The 25,049-nt window shown below is 49.2% G+C and overlaps 1 protein-coding gene across 1 annotated transcript in view; it reads right to left on the bottom strand.

Moving 5' to 3' along the window:
• LOC142803358 (neprilysin-1-like) overlaps positions 1-25,049 on the bottom strand; it is a 91,155-nt gene that overhangs the window by 47,005 nt on the left and 19,101 nt on the right. Inside the window, exon 4 of the mRNA XM_075888472.1 lies at positions 2,614-2,898. Coding sequence (XP_075744587.1) covers positions 2,614-2,898 — 285 coding nt within the window. The remainder of the gene's footprint in view (positions 1-2,613; positions 2,899-25,049) is intronic.

Raw genomic sequence — 25,049 nt, 5'->3', positions numbered from 1 at the left:
AAACATAACTTAATCTGCTTGAAAATGCAGTGAAAATTTCCTTCACGCTTTACAAACACACGCGTTCAGTATACAGGCTGTTAAAGACAGTGCGCATAAACGGCTAGACGAAGAGAAACGAGGAATGGCGCGTGGCACAAGGAGCTTGCTTTTCTTTTTTCGCTTAAAGGGACCCACAACCGATATTTATGGTACTAGCTTTCTTGAGTGCAACGGTAATCTGACCGGTCAGACTGTAATCAGGAAATGGTAACGCGGAAAACACCGAGGAACATTTATAATCAGAATTTTTCAATTTGCGGCGATTATGCAGTCCTGAATAGACATGCAGATGTCGTTTTTTTTCGACTTAGCCAAGTCGAGCTAAGCCAAGTCTTCGAAAACAAAACACACGACGTGCGGCCGTAGTTGGACGGCTTCGATATGTCATCGCTGGACAACTTGAGCGATTTAGAGGAATGATTTCCGGCTCGCATGCGAGCGTAAAATTTGGGCCCCTATCAAGTAGTGCCAGAGCGACATGTTTTGACAGACGACAGTGATAGCAATAAATCCGACGGACCACCACCTTCACCACCACCAGCAGCACGCATGAAGCCATTCTCCCCAGAGCAGTAGGTGGACGGCATTTCGCGCGCTGCAGCGATAGCATTCAAAAGCTCGCATGCTTCTTGAACGCGCCTGACGCAACGGGAATAGAGCTGTGGAAACGCCGCGCAGCGGCGCGCATGCGCAACTAAACCCGTTTCCCTGGAGAGGTCACGAAAGCAGTGCCACTTTTTATGATGTACTTCTTTTATCTTGTAAGCCACATTGAAACAAACGAAAATGAACAATCTCATACGTATTCAAAATTTTAGCTCTTATTCTTGTGCACACTAAATAATCAAAGCAAAGTTATTAGGACTTCATAATTGTGTTTCATGGCTCTGGCGCTAGAGCGCTACACGCCAGTTTTGGTTACTTTTAAACGCGGCTTAAGAATATAAATCCTACTCACATTGCGAAAAGTATGTTTTCATCTGTCACCATAATTCATGTTTTTTCTTTTCCATCAATATCTAATCACCCGTTCAGGCCAGTTGTAGGTCCCTTCAAACAAACGGCAGCTTTGAGACGCACTGCTCGATCTCTCCAAGTTCATTTCTCCTTAAAGCCTGGTTATCTACGAACGAAGCCATCGGATTTCCCAAAGGCTTCACAATACAATATGTTATACATCACATAGTATAGCAGGGTATCAGCGTGCATGGTATCGGGTGTCAGAATATGTGATTATTATAAATCCTTTGACGATTGAAGCCAGCAATCTATTACAAAAAGTACACTCGTTACTGCACGTATTCATTTTGGCTAACATAGTGGGTGCATATATATGGTCGAAAAGATTTAACGCGCATGATTGCTGGTTTTTTAAATCGTGCTATACACAGTAGGCAGCCATACGCGACAGTTCCACTCACATAAGCCACTTTAAGTTTTTTTTTCTATTACATTGTAGTAATCAACGATTTAAACTTTTCGAGTAACAACATAAATACACTCACTAGTTGAAGTACGCCCTAGAGGCAGGATTTCGCTGTAGCGTTCAACATTTGAAGAGAAAACTAAGGGTGCCCTAGTTTTAATTATTGAATTACGAAGATGCCTGTAAGTCGAATTGCATGCAATTGTGTGCAGGTGAATCAACAACAAGCTCAAGCTTCCGCTCAAATATTCAAACTTTTCTAATCATTGTCAGTACGTGTATGAATTTTTTGCTTTGTACACCTATGTCACTGAATTGAATGCGTGTAAAATCCCCTGTCATATTCGTGAGATTTATATTATTCATTCGTGAAATAATATTTACCTTTCACATCTATGATTGGTGACAAATCTGAAACATTGAGTACATACGATATGTACAGCACGGAAGCAAAAATTACAATATTATATTGTTAAAAGAACGCAGAAGGACCGACCCTGGAAATTCGTAAAATAACAGTAGAAGTATTAAGATGTGGAGATAAATGGCCATCAGTCTTGCGGTGCTGCCGGTGCATATAAATGTTTGACTATCTTTGCCTTTTATTGCGCCGATTGCTGGACCCAATCCCTTGGAAAGCTCCTATCATGAATCTTTTATGTGTGTGCGATGACAGTTTGATTCCAATTGGTTGGATCTAAAGAGCACGACAAGTAACCCTTTCTATCTTTGGGATTCTGTGCACCAGAAAGGCGTTTTTTTTGTGTCCTATGCTTTGCTTGAATGAACTGCATGTACAAGTATTTCTCAAAGATATCATACCGCCACAGCCAGGGTTAGCTGAAATAGCTAGATGAGGAACTAAAGCACGAATAGTAAGCTAAAACAGCTATTCATAGCTAAATCAAATTTTTGATTGTTCGATGACTTCTAAAGTAGCTAGTTCTAGATACTAAATAGCTGAATTGGCAACACTGGCCTGCACATGTTGCCGTGATTGGTAATGTCGAGCGCAAAGTGTCATTGAAAAACCGCAGCGCTTGTTTTGTTTTCAAAAATTGTTGAGAGTTTGGTCTCTTAAAAGACTGCTGAAATGATGGCGCCACGTGAGCACCGCAAAAGAGAGGCTGAAAAAGCGAACGTACAAGACTGGAAGTAGTGGCTGGTGATCGCCAAGTCCATCACATTTCTTATGTGGTCGTAGCATGCATTCTCGGCAGTTTTGTGCCCAAGAAATCTATATGGATCAGTGAAGTTCACCAGCTGCCTGTAAAAGCTCCACGCGACCAGGTATCGTAAGCCATCCTTGCGAACATCTCTATGGTAAAACAGTTTCTTGACGAGTTGAGAAGCAGCAATGTCGTGATGTATTTTGTCAGAACCCGTGTAGGTTCCATTGGTGTACTTCGAAATACAAGTAGTCCATTGAACTGCGAGGAAAAGGATCAAAACGACAAGGGCTCAGTATGATTGCAGGAGCACAACACTGAAGAACTTTGTTATTTTCTATGCTTCAGGGTGATCATTCTCACTTCGAATTTGTAGCATTTTCTATAAAAACATTTCATTTGGCTACAGATTTTCATAAGCTTACCCTATGGACAAAAAAAGAGTTTACAATGGTGAAACAATCTATCACTTCGAAATTTCAATATACGTCCACATTTTAAAATACCACCTTGAATTATAATGGAAGTTCCTAGTCCAAAGTAGGCGCATTCTTTTGATGTGAAACATTTTGTACCGGTATGCCCAAGGAGTAACGCATATGCTGCACTGTGAGTACATATCTCCAATCTATACCTCAAGAATATAGATCAATATTGTGTGCCCCATCGGCAACCTACGGCCCACGTGGCAGTCTTACGCGGCCCCTTCACGTCATCATGCCTCTTGTCTGCTTTCACTTGCCCTTTCCTTTATGAAGGTTAACAAGGCAGTTTCGCCCTCAAATAAAGTTCTCGTTTGAAACGTCTGTCTGATTGCCACTTTGTGAGGGGCACGCTGAAGATAAGCAGTATATGTAATTCAATCTTATGAAATAGCGTCATTAGCAGACTTTTTATGCTTTGCCTGCAAGTCCCCTGTCTCTATCCCGCCAGTATTCCGTGCGGCTCACCACTGTTTCTAGCAAGTTAGCCCTTCGCCTCGCAAGGTTGCTGACCCGTGCCTTGGAGAATCTGGACCACAAATTTGTATGTTTAAGCTGCGAAATGCTAATCTAAAATGACACGCGCAAATCACGTGTTCCCTGCTCTCGTAATTGTCCCAGTGGGTTTATTATTTTTGAATTCAAAATCATACAAGAGGTGGTTGTCGATTTTTCTTTCCTAATGCGTTAGTCGGCTTGCCGGATTGCGCATGACCGATTAGTCAGATGAAGAGGGCCGCCGACTACATAAGAGCTGGGTAAGTATCTTCTGCCTTGATTCGGTTACGCAGCTTGCTTACTGGCCAAGAGCTTTGCTATGCACATTAGAAATATACCAGATATGCAGGGCAATATTGTAATAAAAAGAAACGTGTGAAATTTGAGAAAGAGCTATGACGTCGCAACCACTAAGCATTTGAGGACCATTAACAAGGCTTGACCACTTTCGACGATACCCTATTTACTGTTCAATCGTAAAGTTAAAAGGGCATGCGCATGTATTTAAGCATGATCACCACACTTGGCAGGTGAGATGCTTTAAATGTCGCAATGATCGGTCACACTGCATGCCTTGCCTAATTATTTGATGTTCTACCTAAATATTGCACTACGTTACCGTAACAATATGTCTATGCTTTGAAATCATTTATTGAGCATCAGAACAAGAACAAGAACATAATATTGTAGTCAAGCATCAAGCGCGTCACCTTCCCATTCTCGGCGCATGCATCAGTGTAATGTACATAATGCCCTCACCTCCTCGAATGGTATCATGAGGAAATGCAAATGCATTTTTTTGCGTTGAGAGGGGGCGCCGTTGCTGTCAGACATTCACCTTCGCCCACTTCTGCCATCGCCTTGTGAGGTGCTCACTTGAGTGAGATTCGAGCGGACGGGATAGTGGCGCACCAGCGTTCTCGGCTCAGCTTTGGCGTTTCACAGCGGCGTCTCGAGCACACATTTCCCGATGTGCTTTAGAGACGTCCGGCCAGTGGAAGGTCGAGAGTGAGGCGCGAGGGGACGTAAAAATGGAGCGAAAAGAGGGGAGAGACCAAACGTTTAGAGAAGGAGCGGCGAAAAACTGCACCTACACTCTCCTACACACACTTGCCGGCGCGCGGACACCGCCACGGGCAACGCCACATGCCTGACATGGCCTGACTAAAAAATGCATTTACATAAAAAAAAAAACGAATGACGGCGTAACTTGAGCCGTTTGCGATAAGCATACGGAGTGTTTATTGTGAGGGCAGCTTTTAACGACCCGCTACGCCATCAATCTTTTTGTGAAACAGTGAAGCATCCACAACGTATCCATAAGGCAATACTCGCAAGTATCGCTCAGTATTTTGTACTTAGTGGGCCTTTAGAATAGGTTCTTGTTCAGTAGTTCATCTCTTATGACGCTTGGAGCAATTGCACGATTCCGCCGCGTAATATTACGTTTGTTAAGGAGACTCCTTTTACATCATGGCAGCCATACCGTGCTTTTATTGTCAATTAGTTAAGACCGAGAGGATATGTGGTAGAACAACTGCTTTTACTGCACACGGCTTGTGCTCTGTATTGACTGAGGCATAATTTGCATTGTTCGTTCTTTATTTGCATCGTTCTTTTATATTTTTTGTCATGGGCAAGATGATTTTTCGTTCATAAATGATGGCGACAACAATTCCGACCCCAGAATTTCGGCGAAACGAGTCATTTAGTGCTATCGCGTTAAAATTGTGTTCTGTCCACTCTGTGAAAGCCGTATACTTAGAAGACCAGATGCTACTTTTCTAAGGCTATTTCTTTTTTTTTTGGATTCCACAGTGTTTTATAACTATTTCGGTGTTATATCCTAGTGATTCGTTTGTCACTGTATATCATGGTATCCAATGGTAGCAGTTTTTTACCTACTATCGCACCTGCTGTCATCACTATCATCAGTTATGACATTCGTTTCTAACTGTTCGTAGTTTCACTATCGCTTCATTTGTTCTTCAGAATAGCCCACGTGGACAGGGCGCGATACTTTCGCGAATGGCAGCGCTGGAACGCCCCAGACTCATTACAGTGGCGCCATAATCCATTCCGAGCCCGGCACTCGTTGGACGCGATCGGTACCATCTCTGCTGTGCTGAAGCGAGAGCAGAATAACAAGCGCTAATGATGTGCATGCCATGCCCTCCTCGCTAAACTTTGGCGAGGCATCGTTTCCTCAGATATTTCCAAGCTAGTATTTGTAGAATAATATCCTACACTTCCTATCTCTACGAACGAGGCTTCTTCTGGACCATGGGCGTTCGCACAGTTTCCCTTGAGTGAGATCTAGCTGCACCGCAGCACCACCTTCTTTATTATTTGAGTGTATAGGGCTGACATTTCGCTCTTTCCAGAGTCACAGCAACCCCCTCCCCCCACTCCTCTCAGGTGACTGGAGGTGGCCGCCCCCACTGTCTCCCCCCCCCCCTTGTGCACACGCCTTGCGCACACAAGTCCTCTAGAGTCGCAGCCCTTGTTTGCTGGGGAACCGCACACTCACCGCACAGCAGGTCAAGCGACCAAGTGAGAAAAATGCGGAGTACGACCTCTGCTTCTTTCATGACGGGAGCAGACGCCACGCTGACATGATAAAGCCCCGACCAGCTCTACTGTTTGCGATACTGTGTCGCTTATCACACCATTTGCGATTAGATGAGCATGGAACGACAAGAAATGCTCCATTTATCATTGGTGTTTGCAAAGAATGTTCACGAAAGCCTCGTCTGAGTAATATTCCGAGGGAAATCGTACAGAAGATGGTGCCATGGTGGCAAGCAACCACACTTGTCAACACTATTGATCTGGATATTCCGTGAACCATGATGTGAATGCGACATCATTAGGAAGGTATCTCGTAAGTTCCCCCCGGCTTTAGGTATTACTACACTAAATATTACTATGTATTATCGTGAGTTTTTTGCGTTCTCAGAAAATGCAATGTGATGTGAATAGAGGAAAATAAAAAGCTGAAGCGGTGTATATCGCAACAAAAACAGCCGATCCTAAAGTGAGTTGTGTTAATTTTCCTAATCGTGAAATGCACCTTCAGCGACATACGACCAGCAAGAACGTGCGTTTGAGAAGTCATTAGGTAGGAATTTTTGAAAAAATAAGGCGTGTATGTTTGAAATTTGCAATCAGACAAACCCTATTGATCTTGCGGTATTCAAACACGCTAACCCAATGCAAATAACACAGACACACACACATACGTATATATATATATATATATATATATATATATATATATATATATATATATATATATATATATATAGCTATAGCTGTATATAGCGGCAAGATAGCGACGACAACGGAGATCGCGCAATCGCTCGTAAGGCGCAGCGCAGGCGAGTGAAGAAGGCGACAATCTTAGCGGCCTTCTGTTGAGAGCGTCTCTATGAGTCACTGTCCGTATTTTAAAATAAACCCTCTGTAATATATAACCCGCGACACTGGTTGAGGTGTGGGGTACTGCCACCTCATGATCGGCACCCCTGTGAGAAGCCCCGAGTCCAGCCCTACGAGACAGTCACCTGTGGAGACGCCTGTGCACCACTCAAGCCGTCGCCTTCGAGGTCTTGAACCAGCATTTGGCCTTTTAGAAGGAGGAACACTTCCGAGAGTCACCCCTAGTCAAGAAATGGCATTTTCAAGGAGTCCTGCACAGGCGACGGTCCAGAATATACGCATTCCTGAGCCATTTAATGGGCGGCCGAACAAAGATGCGCAAGACTGGCTTGAGCAGTTTGAACGGGCAGCTAAATCATACTGCTAGAGCCTCGATGGAAAGCTCTTTCACGTATACTTCGCCCTTGAACCGCCTCGAAGACGTGGTTTATAAACCGCTAGGCAGCGTTGACGGCATTGGAGGAGTTTCGGCATCGGTTTTTTGACACCTTTGGTAACGCGTACTAACGCGAAAGCGCCTTCTTGAAGGACGCACCCAACAGCTGCACGAAAGCATCGCCATGTTTACTGAGGATATGGTGCGTCTGTGCCATCGCGCGGACCCCAACATGCCCTAGGTTCAAAAGCTAAACCATCTTATGAGGGCTGTCAAAGAGCAGCTATTTGTCGGTCCTGTGCGCAATTCGCCAACAAAGGCGGACGAGTTCATCAGGGAGACCATCGAAATAGAGCGTGCGCTGCAGCAACAGTACCGACAGTCTGATCGCCCGGCCACCGGTGCAGCTGCTGGCGCCGCCGCACTTACCGCAAACGACGAGTTTTCTCTACTCCACCTGATGTGACATATCGTGCGTGAGGAGATTGCGAAGGAGAACGCAAAGTACACATTGCAATTGCACGCGCCCCCGCAGCAGGAGTTCACAGCAGCCTCCGTCACTGAAGTCGTTTGCCATGAACTTCAACAAGCGTTTGCCTCTCCTCAGCAATATTCTGCTAAGCCGTACCATCCAAACACGTGCACATACGCAGACGCTGTGCGTCGTCCATTGGCTCCAGAAGTATCCTATCAGCCGAATGGATACAGCTATGCAGACGCCGTTCGTCTACCCACGCCCATGCCAGCGCCGCAGTACCTCGAACCGTATTCTTTGGCAGCCTGGGCTCAGCAGGATTCTGCCAGGCGACCCTATATGCGGAAGTCCGACATAAGGCGCACTGTGGATCGCCGACCGCTCTGCTACAATTTTAAAGGGCCAGGGCACATTTACCGTTTTTGCCCACATTGCCGAGCTGAATACCGCGGTAGTTCACCCACCGCTACGCACCGACAGTTCGACGAAAGCCGTGCCCCCATCGACGACGACAAGGCTGGCAGGCAGGAAGGCTCTGCTATCTTCCGAATGCCCTCACCATCCCTGGCTTGTTTTCGTTCACCAAGCCGCCGTAGTTTTGCTGACGCCTCCCAGCCCACGGCAGAGAAACTGAAAGCAGCGACATCTGGGGAGAAGGTCGCAAACCGTTGAATTGCCGAAAATTCCCCACTGCTGCCGAAACACGTGAGAGACGACGATGAAGACTCCGCCGAGACAACTGTGACTGCCGATCTCGATATGACGATTGATGGCGTTGAAGTGACGGCCTTAGTCGACACGGGTGCAGACTTTTCCATAATGAGCGAACGATTGGCAGACGAACTCAAGAAAGTAAGGACCAAATGGACGGGCCCTTATATCCTAAATGCTGGAGGCCAGATAATGACATCCATGGAAAAATGTCCAGCAAGACTCACGATTGAGATTGTGGCTTTCGTAGCCACATTTCTGCTGCTACCGGAGTGCTGCAAAGCAATGATTCTGGGAATGGACTTCTTAAGAGAGTACGGTGCTGTTGTCAACATACGCGATGGTGTCATTACATTTGCCACTGACAAGCCTGTGACCCATGATCCAGACCGATAACCCAGGTTGTTACGTGTGGTCGACGGCGACGTCTGCGTGCCACCACTGACGTGCAGTCTTGTTTCTGTGTGTTCCGGCGTGCACTGTAGTAAAAACGCCAAAGCCGAACGCATCACTGCCCTATTTTGCCAAGGCATTCCCATCGCTCGCGGCATCATCAGCTTAGTAGATGGGCGCGCAGAGGTGCTTCTGACCAACTTCACGAATGAGCGCCAGCACATAGGTAAAGGCAGGACTGTGGCGTACCTCGAGGAGCTCGACTACTCTCAGGACTGTCTTCTTATGCAAAGGGAAGCCATAGCCCAATCACCTGCGAATGTCCCACCAGTCGATAATGGCCCGAGTCTAACACCGACGGAAAGATGCCGTATTATGGAGCTGCTCAACCAGTTCAAGGACTGCTTTTCATCGATATCACGAGTGGGTCGAAGGCCTCTGACTTAGCATCACATCAATACGCAATACACAGAAAGACCGATCCGACAACTCATATCATGTCGCTCAGAAAGAACATGAGGTAATCCAGCAGCCAGTCAAGAAGATGCTGGAGGATGATGTAATTCAAAGATGTAATCAAAGAGATGATGTAATCAAAGAGTCCTTAGGCATCGACAGTGGTGATGGCATCGACAGTGGTGATGGTGAAGAAAGATGGCAGCTTGCGTTTCTGCATCGATTATCGTAAGCTTAACCACGTTACAAAAAAGACGTTTATCCAATACCACAGATCGATGACTTTTAGGACAGGCTATGGCATGCGCGCTACTTCTCGTCAATTGGCCTTAAAAGTGGATACTGGCAAATAGATGTGGATGAGCGCGACCGAGAAAACACCGCCTTCGTGGCGCCAGACGGGCTTTACGATTTCAAAGTCCTCCCTTTCGGTCTATACTTAGCCCAAGCCACGTTTCAGAGACTAATGGATACCAGTGTGGCAGGCCTGAAATGGAAAACATGCCTTGTGTACCTCGACGGCGTGATTGTTTTTGCGGCCGCGTTCGAAGAACATCTAAAGCGGCTACTGTCAATCCTTCAAGCCACATGGTCCACTGGACTCACACTCAAACCGGAAAATGCCACTTCAGCTTCGAAGAACTCCAGTTCTTGGGACACGTGGTCAATCGCGAAGCTGTGAAGCCTGACCCAGATGAAACTGCAGCCGTCGCAAAGTTCGCAAGGCTTGTTGATAAGAAAGCGGTCAGGCGTTTTCTGGGTCTCTGCGCCTACTACCGGCGATTTAGAGCACGTTTTGCGCACATCGCCTCTCCACTCACCAACCTTACAAGAGAAGATGTTCCGTTTGTTTGCGGTGAATAGCGAGAAGCTTCATTCAACGAGCCTTGACAGTGTCTACAAACTCCACCCGTCCTCACTCACTTGAATGAAAATGCACAAATGTCCATCCATACAGACGCCAGCAATGTGGGCCTAGGTGCTGTTCTCGTCCAATGCCAAGATGGTGTGGATAGAGTAGTTGCCTACGCTAGCAGAACGTTTACCCGCACCGAGTACAACTTCTCAACAATGGAGAAGGAGTGCATGGCTGTCGTTTCGGCAGTTGAGAAGTTCCGCCCGTACTTATATGGCCGCGCTTTCCAAGTCGTAAGCGACCATCACTCTCTTGGTTTGTTGACCCACCTGAAAGACCAATCTCCACGTTTAGCATGAAGGATCTTACGGCTACAAGAGTACGACATGGCTGTAGTTTACAAGTTGGGAAGGCAACATTTAGACGCCGACTGTTCGTGAAGGTCACCGACTGAATCACTGGCTGCTGAGGATGATGAATTCACAGGTTTTTTAGTAGTTGTTGATGCAGCTATCGTTTCTCGGCAACAGCAAGATGAGCGGGAGCTCAGCTCGCTTATAAAATTCTTGAGCAGACGAGCCACCAACGCACCAAGAGTGTTTGCGAAGAACTTATCGTCATTCTGTTAACGGGACAGATTTCTGTACAAAAAGACTTTCTCATCAACAAGTAGAAGGTATCTGCTGGTAGTTCCTGAAGCTCTCCGCAGCAAAATTTTACAAGCCTGTCTTGGCGAAGCCACTGCGAGCCACCTCGGTTTCACAGGAACACTGACGCGCGTCAAAGAAAGACATTACTGGCCAAGAATCACAGCAGAGGTGAAACATTATGTCCGAACATGCATTGACTGTCAGTGGCACAAGGTACCACCTGTCAAAGCCGCTGGGCTGTTACATCCTGTGCCTGTGCCAGAAACTCTGTTTTCTCAAAATGAAATGGATATGCGGGGCCCATTACCAACATCAGACAGCGGCAACAAATGGGTTATAGTTGCGACGAACTACCTCACCCGATACGCGGAGACCAAGGCAATTGCAAGTGGCACTGCAGCTGAAGTGGCCCAGTTCTTCATTGAGAACATTGTCCTGAGTCATGGTGCTCCAGCTGTCGTCATAATAGACAAAGGTACCACGTTTACAGCCGAGCTTTTGCGCACTGTGCTTACGCTCAGTGGAACAGCGCATAGAAAGAGGACTGCTTACCACCCACAAACGAATGGGCTTACAGAACGACTTAACAAGACAATCACTGACTTGCTTTGCATGTACGTCGACGTGGAACACAAGAATTGGGGCCGAATATTGCCGTACATCCCATTCGCGTTTAATACGACACGCCAGGAAACAACAAAAAAAAAACGCCGTTTGCAATAATTCAAGGCAGAGAAGTTACTATAATGCTTGACGCCATGCTGCCTTACAATTGCAATGATTCAGAGACAGACGACGCAGACTTCACTGAGCGCGCCGAGGAAGCAAGGCAGCTTGCCCGCGTCAAAATGATCAACCAGCAGCAACTTGACTCCCAACAGTATAACCTTCGCCGTCGATTTTTCACTTATCAACCAGGAAATAGAGTCTGAGTTTGGTTTTCTGTAGGATGGCGGGGCCTCTCAGAGAAATTCCTACGCCGATACTTTGGACCCTAGAAGATTTTTCGCCATCTTAGCAAAAATGATCAACCAGCAGCAACTTGACTCCCAACAGTATAACCTTCGCCGTCGATTTTTCACTTATCAACCAGGAAATAGAGTCTGAGTTTGGTTTTCTGTACGACGGCGGGGCCTCTCAGAGAAATTCCTACGCCGATACTTTAGACCCTAGAAGATTTTTCGCCATCTTAGTGACGTGACGTACGAAGTCGTGCCCGATGCCTCCTGCTGTTCGAAACAACGCCAGCATCTGCCTGAGACAGTGCACATAGTCCACTTGAAACTTTACTAATCTGAGTGATGCGAACACCCGCTAGCCGCATCTCTACCTGTTAATCATCGGGACGACGCTTACTCTGGCGGGAGGGTAATGTCGCATGCATAGCTTCATTTTATGGCAAAATAGCGACGACAACGAAAATCGCGGATTTGCTCGAGAGGTGCAGCGCAGGCGAGTAAAGAAGATGAACAATTTAGCGGCCTTCTTTCGAGAGCGTCTCTGCGAGTTCCACTGTCCGTGTTTTTAAATAAACCCCGTGAAATTTATAACCCGTCAAAATATGTAGCTTACGAGACCATGTCCGGTACGGCAGTGACAAGGTTATATTTTTAATCCAGATGCACGAGCGAAAGCGCCGCAGCCCGCATGACAGATGATGATGATCGCTACAACTGTTTTGTCAAACAGATGAAGATGAAGAACATAGACAGCACTCAAACTGTTTTCCCCCGTTCGCGAGAGAGGGTAGCAAGGTAGAAAGGGTTGGACGCCGAATAAATCGTTTTAGTCGAGAGACGTGGGTGATCTCAGTGCTGCGCCGACGACAATCAGAAGCCGCGTTGACAGGAGCTACGCGATAGTTGACGTCAGAAGTTCAATCCAGCACGATGTATTCACCGTGATATCGGTGAAGAAATTTTTTGCAGAGCCCAAATGCACGAACAGGTGTTCGAAAAGGACTTCGTTGCCTGGAAGGAACAGAACAACTCGACGCTTTAAATCAATGTCGATTTTTCCCTTGTCCTGAATGGTAGCAGTGTTAGCGTGGGCGATTTTACCACAGCGGGCGACGTGAGCGGCGAACTCTTCCGTGAGAGATGAAAATGGAATGGAAGATGTGGACAAAAAGGTGGTTTCCTGAACAAAAGTCGGTGCATGGCCATACACGAAAAAAAAAGGAGCTGTGATCCGTCGTACGCTGTATGGCGGTAGTATGTGTGACCGTGACAAAAAAAAAGTATAGTGTGCCAGTTTTTGTGATTCGATTGAATGTACATAGATATCGTGACGGACAAAGTTCGGCAAAAACGCTCAGTCAGACCATTATTTTCTGGATGACACGCTGATGTGGTCTTGTGGATGGCGTTAGAAGCCTGGTGGACTTCAGCAAGGACATGGGAAAGAAATGTCTCACCACGGTCGCTAAGAAGCACACGCTGTGCGCCATGTCGTAAAAGAATGGCGCGAAGCAAAAAAATATGCGACTCAGAGGTAGCACAAGACGGAAGAGCAGCAGTCTCCGCGTAGCGAGTAAGGTAATCCACGGCAGTAACAATTGAACGGTGACCGGCTGGCGTAAGAGAAAGACGTCCGTATAAGTCTATGCCGACAAATAAAAGGGAGTCGATGTGCATGGCAGTGATTGCAATCATCCCGCAGAAGAAACATGGTACGTTTTCGGTGCTTGCAAGACGCGCAGAAAGCGACGTACTCGGCGACGGAAGTGGAGAGGCCTGGTCAAAAACAGCGAGTCTTGACGCGGTCCTACGCCTAGCGGAACCTTAGGTGGCCAGCCTTCGCGTTGTCATGAAACGCTTGTAAAACTTCAAGACGAGTTGAGCGAGGAATGGCGGGAACCCAATGGTTACCGAGAGGATGACAAATTTTCTGGCATACTATTCCGTCTTGAAGCTTGAAATGGGCAAGTTTTCGTCGTAGGCGGCTGTTTGGTGTACGCGATAAGCTAGTGGGCCGATCGATGATTGTGCGACAGTTGGTATCGGCATGTTGGAGCGAGGCGAGATCTGTGGACGAAAGAATGTCCGCCGAGGCTACGAACTTTTTCGAACCAGCAGCTGTCTGCTCGGTGACTTTGTTGGGTGGTGACAAACAGATGGAAGGCGGAACTTTTGCGCTTCATGAGAGCGGGCGACGCGACAAAGCGTTAGCCTCTTGGTGCTGTCGACCCGACTTATATGTGACGTTGTAGTCATATTTTTGCAATCGTAGCAGCCAACGGCCAAGGCGTCCTGAGACATTTTTGAGAGGCGATAACCAACACACAGCATGATGGTCAGTCACGATTGTAGAACTCCGGCCATAAAAAATAGAGAGAAACTTTTGTACGAACCACACAATGGCGAGACATTCTTGCTCAGTGATGCCGTAATTTTGCTCAGTGGGTGAAAGAGTACGGCTCAAGTAAGCCACGAATTCTTCTTCGATAGCGTGGTTCCGCTGAAAGACAGCACCGATGCAAAGTCCACTTGCGCCAGTTTGTAGCACAGTAGGTGCTGCAGGGTCGAAATGGCGAAGCACTGGCCGTGATGTGAGGCATTGCTTGAGGGTGTGAAAAGCGGCTTCACAGTGATCCGACCAGACAAAGGGCTCGCTCGCGGTCAGAAGTTTGTTCAGAGGAGCCGTAATAGTAGCGAAATCACACACAAAGTGGCGGAAATACGACGCCAAGCCAAGAAAGCTGTGGAGGTCTTTGGGTGTGGTTGGTGTAAGCAAGTGCAATACCGCGGCAACCTTGTTCAGATCGGGCTCAATGCCACGTTTACTGACGACGTGACCTCATACCTTGAAGCTGTGATTGGCATACCGACACTTCAGGTGTCGAGCTGGGGACCGGCCTTAGCTAAACACGTGAGGACTTCGTCTAGCCCTTCCAGGTGCTGTGAGAAGTTGGACGAAGAGATGACAGTGTCATCCAGGTAGCAAAGGCGGGTCTTCCATTTTATTCCACGCATTACTGTGTCGGTCATTCGTTCGAATGTGGCTGGGGCATTGCATAGGCCAAAAGGCATCACATTGAATTCAAAAAGCCCATGTATCGTAGTAAACGCAGTCTTCTCTTTATAGGACTTGTGCATCGGAATCAGCCAATTACCAGAGTGCAAGGCGAGCCTTGAAAAGTACTCGGCACCTTGTAAAGTATCAGGAGCGTCGTAGATGCGAAGCATTGGGTAGACGTCCTTACCAGTAAATTTGTTGAGTGCTCTGTAATAAAGGCAAGACCGCACCGAGCCATCCTTTTTTTGACCCATACGACACTAGAAGACCATGCACTTGACGAAGCAGTGGTGAAGTTGCGCGTGAGCATGTCGTTTACTTCTTCTTCTATAAGCTTGCGTTCAGAAGCCGACACACGATAAGAGAAACAGCGATTCACACGAGACCGTCGGTGTCGATGCTGTCACGGGGTCGTGATGTGGCCACCACGACCCCGTGACAGTACCCTTTCTCACAAAACCTCACTTACCTTCGGTAAGAGAGGTTTCACCGCCAGGACTTTGCCTGGTCGGCGTCGTGTTCAGAAAACTCCATCGCGTCGTCGTCGTCATTGGAGGAGGAGGAGGAGGATCTTCGGTAGTTCTTTACACAGCAACCGCAATGCATCGGTTGGTGCCCTTAGTTTCCCGCATTCGGGCTATGCGGTGACATGTGGTCGCGGGGCGGCGGCAAACGGGAAGGACTTCGTGGTGTCCGCTCAGCTCCTGTCAGGTAGTCGGCGTTGTCACGTGGCCGTTTCTATGGCTGCGGACCTGGCGCCTTGACAGCGAAGCCACGCAGTCCCATCTGTCGGTAGTGGCAACGGCAGTAACTGTGCCCGGCCTCGCCACAGTGGTAGCAGTGTGGGCGGTTGTCAGGTCTACGCCGAACGTCTGTTTTCCTCGGCGCACTGCGCTGGCCCACTGGCGAACGGTAGGACGTCAGTGGGGGTGGTGGCAACGGTGACGTCTGGCGACGGAAGTGCGACGGGGAGGCGTTTTGACGTGGACAGAGAGGAGCGTTGTAGCGAACAGCAGCAGCATAGCTCATACCTTCCGGCTCGGGCAGCGGTGCTTGCGAATTCGAAGCAATTGCCGAACTTCTTCTCGCACAATGTCGGCAATCGAATCCACTTGAGGCTGCGCTGAAGGCAACAGCTTGCGCAGCTCTTCCTGCACGATCGCTCGGATCGTTTTACGCAGGTCTTCGGTGTCAATGGCTTAAGTAGCAGCGCAGTATAGAGTCAGGCGGCGATTATACTGTCTGGTGCGCATGTCCAGGGTCTTTTTGATAGAGGTCGCTTCGGCTACGAATTCTTGGACGGTATTCGGTGGATTTCTTATCAGTCCCCCGAAGAACTGCTGTTTGACCCCTAGCATAAGGAAACGAACTTTTTTATCCTCAGGCATGTCTAGGTCAGCGTGACGGAATGGACGGGTCACTTCTTCTGTGAAAATGGCAACATTTTCATTTGGTAGCTGTACCCGGGTGTCTAGTAAAGCAGTGGCCCTCTCTCTGCGAGTCACGCTCGCGAACGTTTGCAGAAAAGTGCCGCCGAAGACCTCCCACGTTTGAAGCGCGGACTCCAGATTTTCGAGACACGTCCTTGCGGTGTCTTCCAGGTAGAAGTACACATGACGAAGCTTTTCTTCCTTGTGCCAGTGGTTGAGGGCGGCCACATGGTCGCATGTTTCTAGCCAGGTCTCCGGGTCTTCGAGCGACGACCCATGGAAAGGTGTTGGTTCTCTGGGTCGATGCATGACGATAGCGGGCTGGGACACTGCGGTTGTCATTGGTGCTGCTGTCGAGGTCATGGCCTGGGTCTTCCATGCCTTGTCTTGTAGGAGCCCGTACTCCGATGGTAGAACTTGCTGTCGGCGGCTTGTTTTCTGCTCCTGGTTGGCGTCGCTGTCTTCTTCGCGACGTGGGCTGGGTTCACGGCTTGACGGGTCCGTCCGGTACATGAACGAAGCAGCCCCTCCACCAGATGTCACAGGGTCATGACGAGCCGAAGACAGGCAATTTTATGTTGGGATTCAACTGTCGATTTGGGCAAACCTGTGCCCCGTAAACGAAAAGTCTGATTACAGTTGCAGTGTTGCACAGATAGCAGTGAACGAAGCATCAGCCATCGGTCAACTACTGACCAGCGGCGAGGTGCGCCGACATTCATACTCTTGCCATCGAATGTTCTAGCGTTATCGCTTGCGGTGGTGTAGGTTCCAGAATAATCTGTACTGTTCGTGGAGTGGGCGTGATCTTATCGAAATGATCTACGACATTCCTGAAGCTTCTCTAAAGCTGCAGACACGGTTTGCGCTGAAAATTGTGTAATGTATCAGGGCGATAACAAAATTTCAGAAATGGAACGTGGCAATACGATGAGCGGCTACTGTTATTTGACCCAGATCTCCGGAGCAAACGTCAAAGCAAGTTTTGTGCTTCATTACTAACGCTAGCAAGGCATCAGGTTTTATTGGGTTTAGGTGTTTACGCAAAGTGGCCTTCAGAGCAGAAGATGAATCTTCCACTGGCTTACATTTTGGGAATGAGGAAGTAAACGAACCAGCGACGACACAAACTGGTGCTTCTTCGGTAATGCTTGCAACAGTGGTCCCCTCTGGCAGAAGTAGAGGTTTTGGCATAGTGTTGCAGGCGGTGGTGCTTGCATAACCCCGTGAGAACCACACTAAACAAGATGCGAAGGCGATCCACCAAAAAATGCAGCACTGGAAAGAAACAACCACAGCGTCACCATCTGGCATGTCTCGTGATTTGATCGTAAGAACACGTCCGGGAGGCAGGAAGAAATCTGAAGCTGTGACAAGGCTAGTGGACAAATGGTCGGCAGCAGAAGAAAGCTCAGTCTGCGTAATACGAATGAGGGGCCCACCACACGAAATTACAGCAGACGCAGCTGTCAAGAAGTCCCAGCCTAAGATTTTCTGAGGAGCGCAAAAAGACAGCACAGCCAACTGTATGTGATGGCGAATTCCATCAATGAGAACACGAGCAGTCCGGTCGGGCTAATTGGTCTGTCATTAGCACGACATAACATGAGACTGGAAAATGGGTTTGCACTTTACGCAGGCGAAAACACAATTACGATCATTTACCGAAATGGCGGCACCAGTGTCTATAAGGGCGTGAACAAAAACACCTTCCACACAAATAGGCAGTAAATTAGCTGGACGAGACGGAGGAGTTGTAGCATTTCGACAACGACCAGTTTCTTCTCCAAAAACTACACTTTCTAATTTTCCGAATCCAGAGAGTACGGCGCGAGACGCAGGGGTGATGACGTACGCCGAAACGGGGACGGGGAATGGCGGCGAGATGAATGAGAAGGATGAGGCCTGGCTGGAGACCGTAGAGGGGAGGGTGACCGACGGAAGGTGGACGGGTACGGTACGAGATTGTAGGCATCGGGTCTCAGGGCAAAGTCTCTTTGTAAGCTGAATAAGCACGTCGTTCATCCTGCTGATGGCGGCGGGAGAAACGGGATATATGACCATTATGCCACAGTAGAAGCAGACGGGGCGTGGAGGATGCCATGTAGAATAGAGAGTGGCCTTGGCACTTGCGTCGCCATCGCAGCCAAATGGTCGCATCTGATGACCACAGGTACGGTTGAAATTGGTGCAGGGGCCCGTGATGCAACTTCTGCGTGCAAAGGCGCACGAAAAGACACAGGAGACGGGCTATGTGTGGTGCTTGTCATTGATGCCAGTTCGTCCTTGATTATCACACGCAGGTTGGGAGAAGGAGTGCGGCCAGATTCAATGATTGGATTGCCTAAAATAAGGCTGTGGAGTTCCTCTCTCACTATTATGCGGATAAGAACGCTATTCATGCTCTCCAGTAAAGCGAGTGCAGCAGGACGCGTGTGGAAGGCGCATGTAATAAAGCGTGTCCTGGCGTTGGCATGTGGTGATGACGTGCTGGAAGGTAGTTGGATTCTAGATATTGAGACCATTGAAGGCGGCAAAGTTGATACCTTTCAGTAGGTGTCGGATGCGATTTGCCTCCATCATGTCATTTTGTACTCGGCGACAGAGAGCCAGAACATCTTTAATGTAGGATGTATATGATTCGTCGTCACTCTGGATGCGGGTTGCGAGCTTCTGTTTCGCTACCACAGAGCATTCCGAAGAAGTGCGAACTATCTGATGGAGATGTCCCATGGAGGCCAACCAATTAAAGAAGTCGCTCTCGTGATTGTAGTACCAGATTTTAGCGACACCATTGAGGCAAAAAAAAAACGTAGCGCAGTTTGTGTGCCTCGTCCCAATAATTAAAAACGCTGTTTCGATCATAACTGTCTAGCCATTCTTCGACGTCTTCACCGCGAAGGCCGGAAAATACCGGAGGGTCTCGGTGCGAGGTACTCATGGTGTCGTCAAGCCTAAGGGGCTGAGAAGGAAAAGTTGCAGCAGCGGACGCGTTGGGTTCTGCCATCGCTATTAGTTGAGGGCACAACCATTGACCAGACTTGAGCACCAGGGGTGACGGGTAGAGCGGAGGATGTGGGAACCAAAACACGCTCCTCCACTAATGAGACTACATCTGGCACTGTAGTAACCAGGTTATATTTTCAATCCAGATGCACGAACGAAAGCGGTGCAGCTCGCGTGACAGACGATAATGATCGCTACAACTGTTTAGTAATACAGCTGAAGATAAAGTACATAGTCAGCGCTCATTATAAATATGTGACGCTTTCGGGTGTAGGTGGAATCGCTCCTGTGACGTAGAAAGGTAGTGACTTGTAGTAGAAGCCGAGGAGGAAGAAGTCAGAACGGAAAAAACATGGGGTATGAGCCAGGCCACATCTGCCACTCATCATAGCGTCACACACACACACACACACACACACACACACACACTCAAATACATATATATATATATATATATATATATATATATATATATATATATATATATATATATATATATATATATATATATATATATATATATATATTGCCACGTTTCATTTTCTCAAGTTTTTGTTATCGTCCCCAAACACCACACAATTCTCAGCGCAAACCGCGCCTGCAGTTTTCGAGAAGGTTCCGGACTGTAGTAGATCATTTCGATAAGATCACGCCCACTGTGCGAACGGTACAGATTGTTCTGGAACCTACACCACCGCCAGCGATAATGCTAGAACATTCGACAGCAAGAGTATAAATGCCGACGCGCTTCGCCGCTTTTCAGCTGTTGATCGAAGGCCGACGCTCCGTTCGTCGCTATCAGTCCGAGACTGCTATCTGTGCAAGAATACTGCTGTAATTGGACTTTCCGTTTATCGGGCACAGGTTCGCCCAAATAAACAGTTAAATCCCAACACGAAGTCTCCTGTCTTCGGCCACGTCACGACCCCGTCACATATGGTGGAGGTGCTGCTTCGTTCATGTACCGGACGCCCCCGTCAAGCCGTGAACCCAGCCCACGTTGCGGAGAAGACACCGACGCCAACCACGAGCAGTGAACAAGCCGCCGACAGCAAGGTCTCCCACTGGAGTACGGGCTTCTACAAGCCAAGGTGTGGAAGGCCAAGGCCATGACCTCTCCTGGAGCGACAATGACAACCGGAGCGTCCCAGCCCGCGATCGTCATTCATCAACCCAGGGAACCACCAACGTTTTATGGGTCATCGTTTGAAGACCCGGAAACCTGGCTAGAAACATACGACCATGTGGCCGCCCTCAACCACTGAGACAACGAAGAAAAACTCCGTTATGTGCATTTCTACCTGGAAGACATCGCAAGGACCTGGCTAGAGAATCGTGAGTCCACGCTCCTAACGTGGGATGTCTTCTGAGCGCATTTCTGCAAACGTTCGCGAGCGTCGCTCGCAAAGAGAGGGCCGCTGCTCCACTAGAGACCCGGGTTCAGCCACCAAATGAGAAGGTTGGAATTTTCACAGAGGAGATGACCCGCCGATTTCGTCACGCTGACCCAGACATGCCTGAGGAGTAGAAAGTTTGTTTCCTTATACGAGGGGTCAAACAGGAGCTCTTCGCGGGACTAATGAGGAATCCACCGAACACCGTCAAATAATTTGTATCCGAGGCGACCACCATCGACAAAACTCTTGACATGCGCACCAGACAGTATAATCGTCTACTGACTCCAGAATGCGCTGCTGCTCAAACCAGTGACTCCGAAAACCTGCGTGAAACGATCCGGGTGATCGTGCGGGAAAAGCTGCGCAAACTGTTGCCTTCGGCGCACCTTCAAGTGGATTCGATCGCCGACATTGTGCGAGAAGAAATTCAGGAATCACTTCGAATTCCCCAAACACCGCTGCCCGAGCCAGAAACTATGAGCTACGCCACTGCAGTGCGCCACAACGCTCCTCCCCGTCCACGCCAAAACACCACCCCGTTGCACTTCCGTCAGCAGACACCACCGCCGCCACCACCCCCACCGACGACCTACCGTTCACCAGCGGGCCAGCCCCGCCGCGGTGGTCTAGTGGCTAAGGTACTCGGCTGCTGACCCGCAGGGCGCGGGTTCGAATCCCGGCTGCGGCGGCTGCGTTTCCGATGGAGGCGGAAATGTTGTAGGCCCGTGTGCTCAGATTTGGGTGCACGTTAAAGAACCCCAGGTGGTCTAAATTTCCGGAGGCCTCCACTACGGCGTCTCTCATAATCATAGAGTGGTTTTGGGACGTTAAACCCCACATATCAATCAATCAATCACCAGCGGGCCAGCGCAGTGCGCCGAGGAATACCGACGTTTGGCGCATCCCTGACCACCGCCCACTGTGCTACCACTGCGGTGAGGCCGGGCACACTTACCGCCGTTGCCAGTACCGACAGATGGGACTGCGTGGCTTCGCCGTCGATGCACCACGTCCGCAGCCAGGGGAACAGCCACGTGACATCGCGGACTACCTGACAGGAACTCAATGGACACCCCGAAGTCCTTCCCGTTCGCCGTCGCCCAGCCGCCGCATGTCACCGCACCTTCGGCAGTAGCCCGGCCCAACGCGGTGCCGGTCTCCTAGCCCATATCCGGGAAACTAAGCGCAGCAACCGGTGGAGGTGCGGTTGCTGTGCGACGAACTACCGAAGATTCTCCGACGACGACGACGCCGCGACGGAGCTTTCCAAACACAATGCCAACCAAGCGAAGCCCTGGCGGCGAAAGCTCACTTACCGGAGGTGGCCTGACGACGCAACATGGAAGCAGCGGAACAAGCCCACGCAGCCGTGACCCGACGCCACGCCCTAACTGTAATGCGAGACGGCGAACTAGCGACATCGACGTTCTTATCGACGGCCACAGTGTGACCGCTCTCGTCGATACTGGAGCCGACTATTCTGTCATCAGTGGGTCGTTCGCCGCGAAGTTAAAGAAAATTAGGACAGCTTGGAAAGGCCCTGAAATTCGCACAGCCAGAGGTCATTTCGTAACGCCTGCAGGAATCTGCACAGCGAGAGTCACCATTAACAGCCGTATTTATCCTACAGACTTCGTAGTCCTACAGCGTTGCTCGAGAGATGTCATCCTGGGCATGGACTTCATATGCCTCCATGGTGCTGTCATCAACCTAAAAACAAAGTCGATAACGTTATCAACAGAAGAAGCACTACCACCGCGCACGCCGTCAGGACGCAATGCATTGAATGTGCTGGAAGAACAAGTCACCATTCCGCCTCGCTCAAGCGTCATTATTTCAGCCGGCGCTCCTAAATCACGTGACTTGGAAGGCGTCGTTGAAGGCAGCCAGCATCTGTTGGTCACCCGAAATATTTGCGTCGCAAGAGGAATTGCAGAGCTGCCGGGAGGCAAAGCAACGGTTATGCTCACGAATTTCAGCAATGAGTACAAACATGTGAACAAAAGAACAATGGTCGCATACATCGAAGAAATTGTCGAAGCCACCAGTGCTTTCGCCCTCGCCGACTGTGCACAACCAGCTCAGAGGAACCAAGCCCCTCCCATAGCTTTTGACGTCAATCTCAGACTTCCGAACGATAAGCAAGAACAACTCAAGGCCCTGCTCCTGCAATACGAAGATTGCTTTTCGTCGTCATCGAAAATTTGGCAGACCGCAATCCCGAAACATCGCATCGTAACCGAAGAAAATGCCAGATCACTCCGTCAGAGTCCGTACAGGGTTCTGACGCGAGAACGTGAGACCATCAAGAGACAAGTTGATGAAATGCTGCGGGATGACATCATCCAGCCATCCAAGAGTCCATGGGCATCCCCAGTGGTGTTAGTGAAGAAAAAGAATGGGACCCTACGTTTCTGCGTCGATTATCGCCGCCTGAAAAAAAAATCACAAGAAAGAACATGTATCCTCTCCCACGAATAGACGACGCACTTGATCGGCTCCATAACGCCAAGTACTTTTCGTCAGTGGACCTCAAGACTGGCTATTGGAAAATCGAAGTCGACCAAAGAGACCGAGAGAAGACGGCGTTTATAACACCGGACGGCCTCTTCGAGTTTAAGGTGATGCCCTTCGGCCTTTGCTCAGCGCCTGCAACTTTTAAACGCGTTATGGATACAGTACTGGCAGGATTGAAGTGGCAGACTTGCCTTGTGTACTTGGACGACGTCGTCGTGTTTTCCTCGAGTTTTGACGAGCATCTTCGGCGCCTTGAAGCTGTACTTCAAGCCATCGAGACGTCCGGACTCACACTGAAGCCAGAAAAGTGCAGATTTGCGTATGGGGAGCTCTTGTTTCTGGGACACGTTATCAGCAAGTCTGGAGTTCGTCCCGATCCACGGAAAACAGCCGCCATCGCCGACTTCCCACCGCCCACTGACAAGAAGGCCGTGCGCCGATTTCTGGGCCCTTGCGCCTATTATAGGCGGTTCGTGAAAAACTTCGCCCGCATCGCCGATCCTCTCACTAACCTTACCAAGGCCGACGTGGAGTTCAAGTGGGAAACGCCACAGGAACACGCTTTCCAGGAGCTTAAACATCGCCTCCAGACGCCTCCGTTACTTGCCCATATCGACGAATTCGCCGAGACAGAAATACATACTGACGCAAGCAGCGTAGGTCTTGGCGCCGTTCTTGTGCAGAGGGCTGACGGACTTGAATGGGTTATTAGTTACGCCAGCCGATCGCTATCCAAAGCAGAAGCAAATTATTCCACAACAGAAAAGGAGTGCCTCGCCATCATCTGGGCTACGTCGAAATTACGCTTCTACCTCTACGGCTGGCCCTTCAAAGTTGTGAGGGACCACCACGCCTTGTGTTGGCTAGCCACCTCGAAGAACCTTTCAGATCGCCTCGCACGATGGAGCCTGAGACTTCAAGAGTATAACATGACTGTCATTTACAAGTCCGGCGAAAAAACACTCCGACGCCAACTGTCTCTCTCGTGCGCCTGTCGACCAACCGCTACCCGACGACCCGGATGACGAGTACTTCTTGGGAACGACAACTACCGACCACTTTGCTGAACGACAGCGGGCCGATCCGGAACAAAAGGCCCTAATAGAATACCTCGAAGGCAGGACCGCCGAAGTCCCGAAGGTATTCAAGCGCGCACTTGCGTCGTTCTTTCTACGAAACGCTCTTCTACAAAAGAAAAGCTTTTCACCACTTCGAGCTAAGTACCTCCTTGTGGTGCCCTCAGCTCTGCGACCAAAACTCCTGCGGGCCCTGCACGACGATCCGACGGCAGGGCACCTCGGTGTTTCTCGCACGCTTGCGAGGATACAAGAAAGGTACTACTGGCCACGTCTTACCGCCGACGTCACTCGTTATGTGAGGACATGCCGGGACTGTCAGCGACGCAAGACACCGCCGACAAGGCCAGCGGGACTTCTGCAGCCAATTGATCTACATTGCCGACCTTTCCAGCAGATTGGTATGGACGTACTGGGGCCGTTCCCGACGTCGGCTTTCGGAAACAAGTGGATCGTGGTAGCTACCGACTACCTCACCCGCTACGCCGAGACAAAAGCCCTGCCAAAAGGCAGTGCATCCGAGGTAGCTAAGTTCTTCGTCGAAAATATCGTCCTACGTCACGGCGCCCCGGAGGTCCTTATCACCGACAGAGGAACGGCATTCACTGCCGACTTAACTCAAGCGATCTTG

The sequence above is a fragment of the Rhipicephalus microplus genome, chromosome 3 (genome assembly GCF_043290135.1).
Source record: "Rhipicephalus microplus isolate Deutch F79 chromosome 3, USDA_Rmic, whole genome shotgun sequence".
NCBI classification, from domain to species: Eukaryota; Metazoa; Arthropoda; class Arachnida; order Ixodida; family Ixodidae; genus Rhipicephalus; species Rhipicephalus microplus.
The sequence above is the reverse complement of the archived record's forward strand: the minus strand, read 5'-3'. Positions and strand labels throughout refer to the sequence as shown.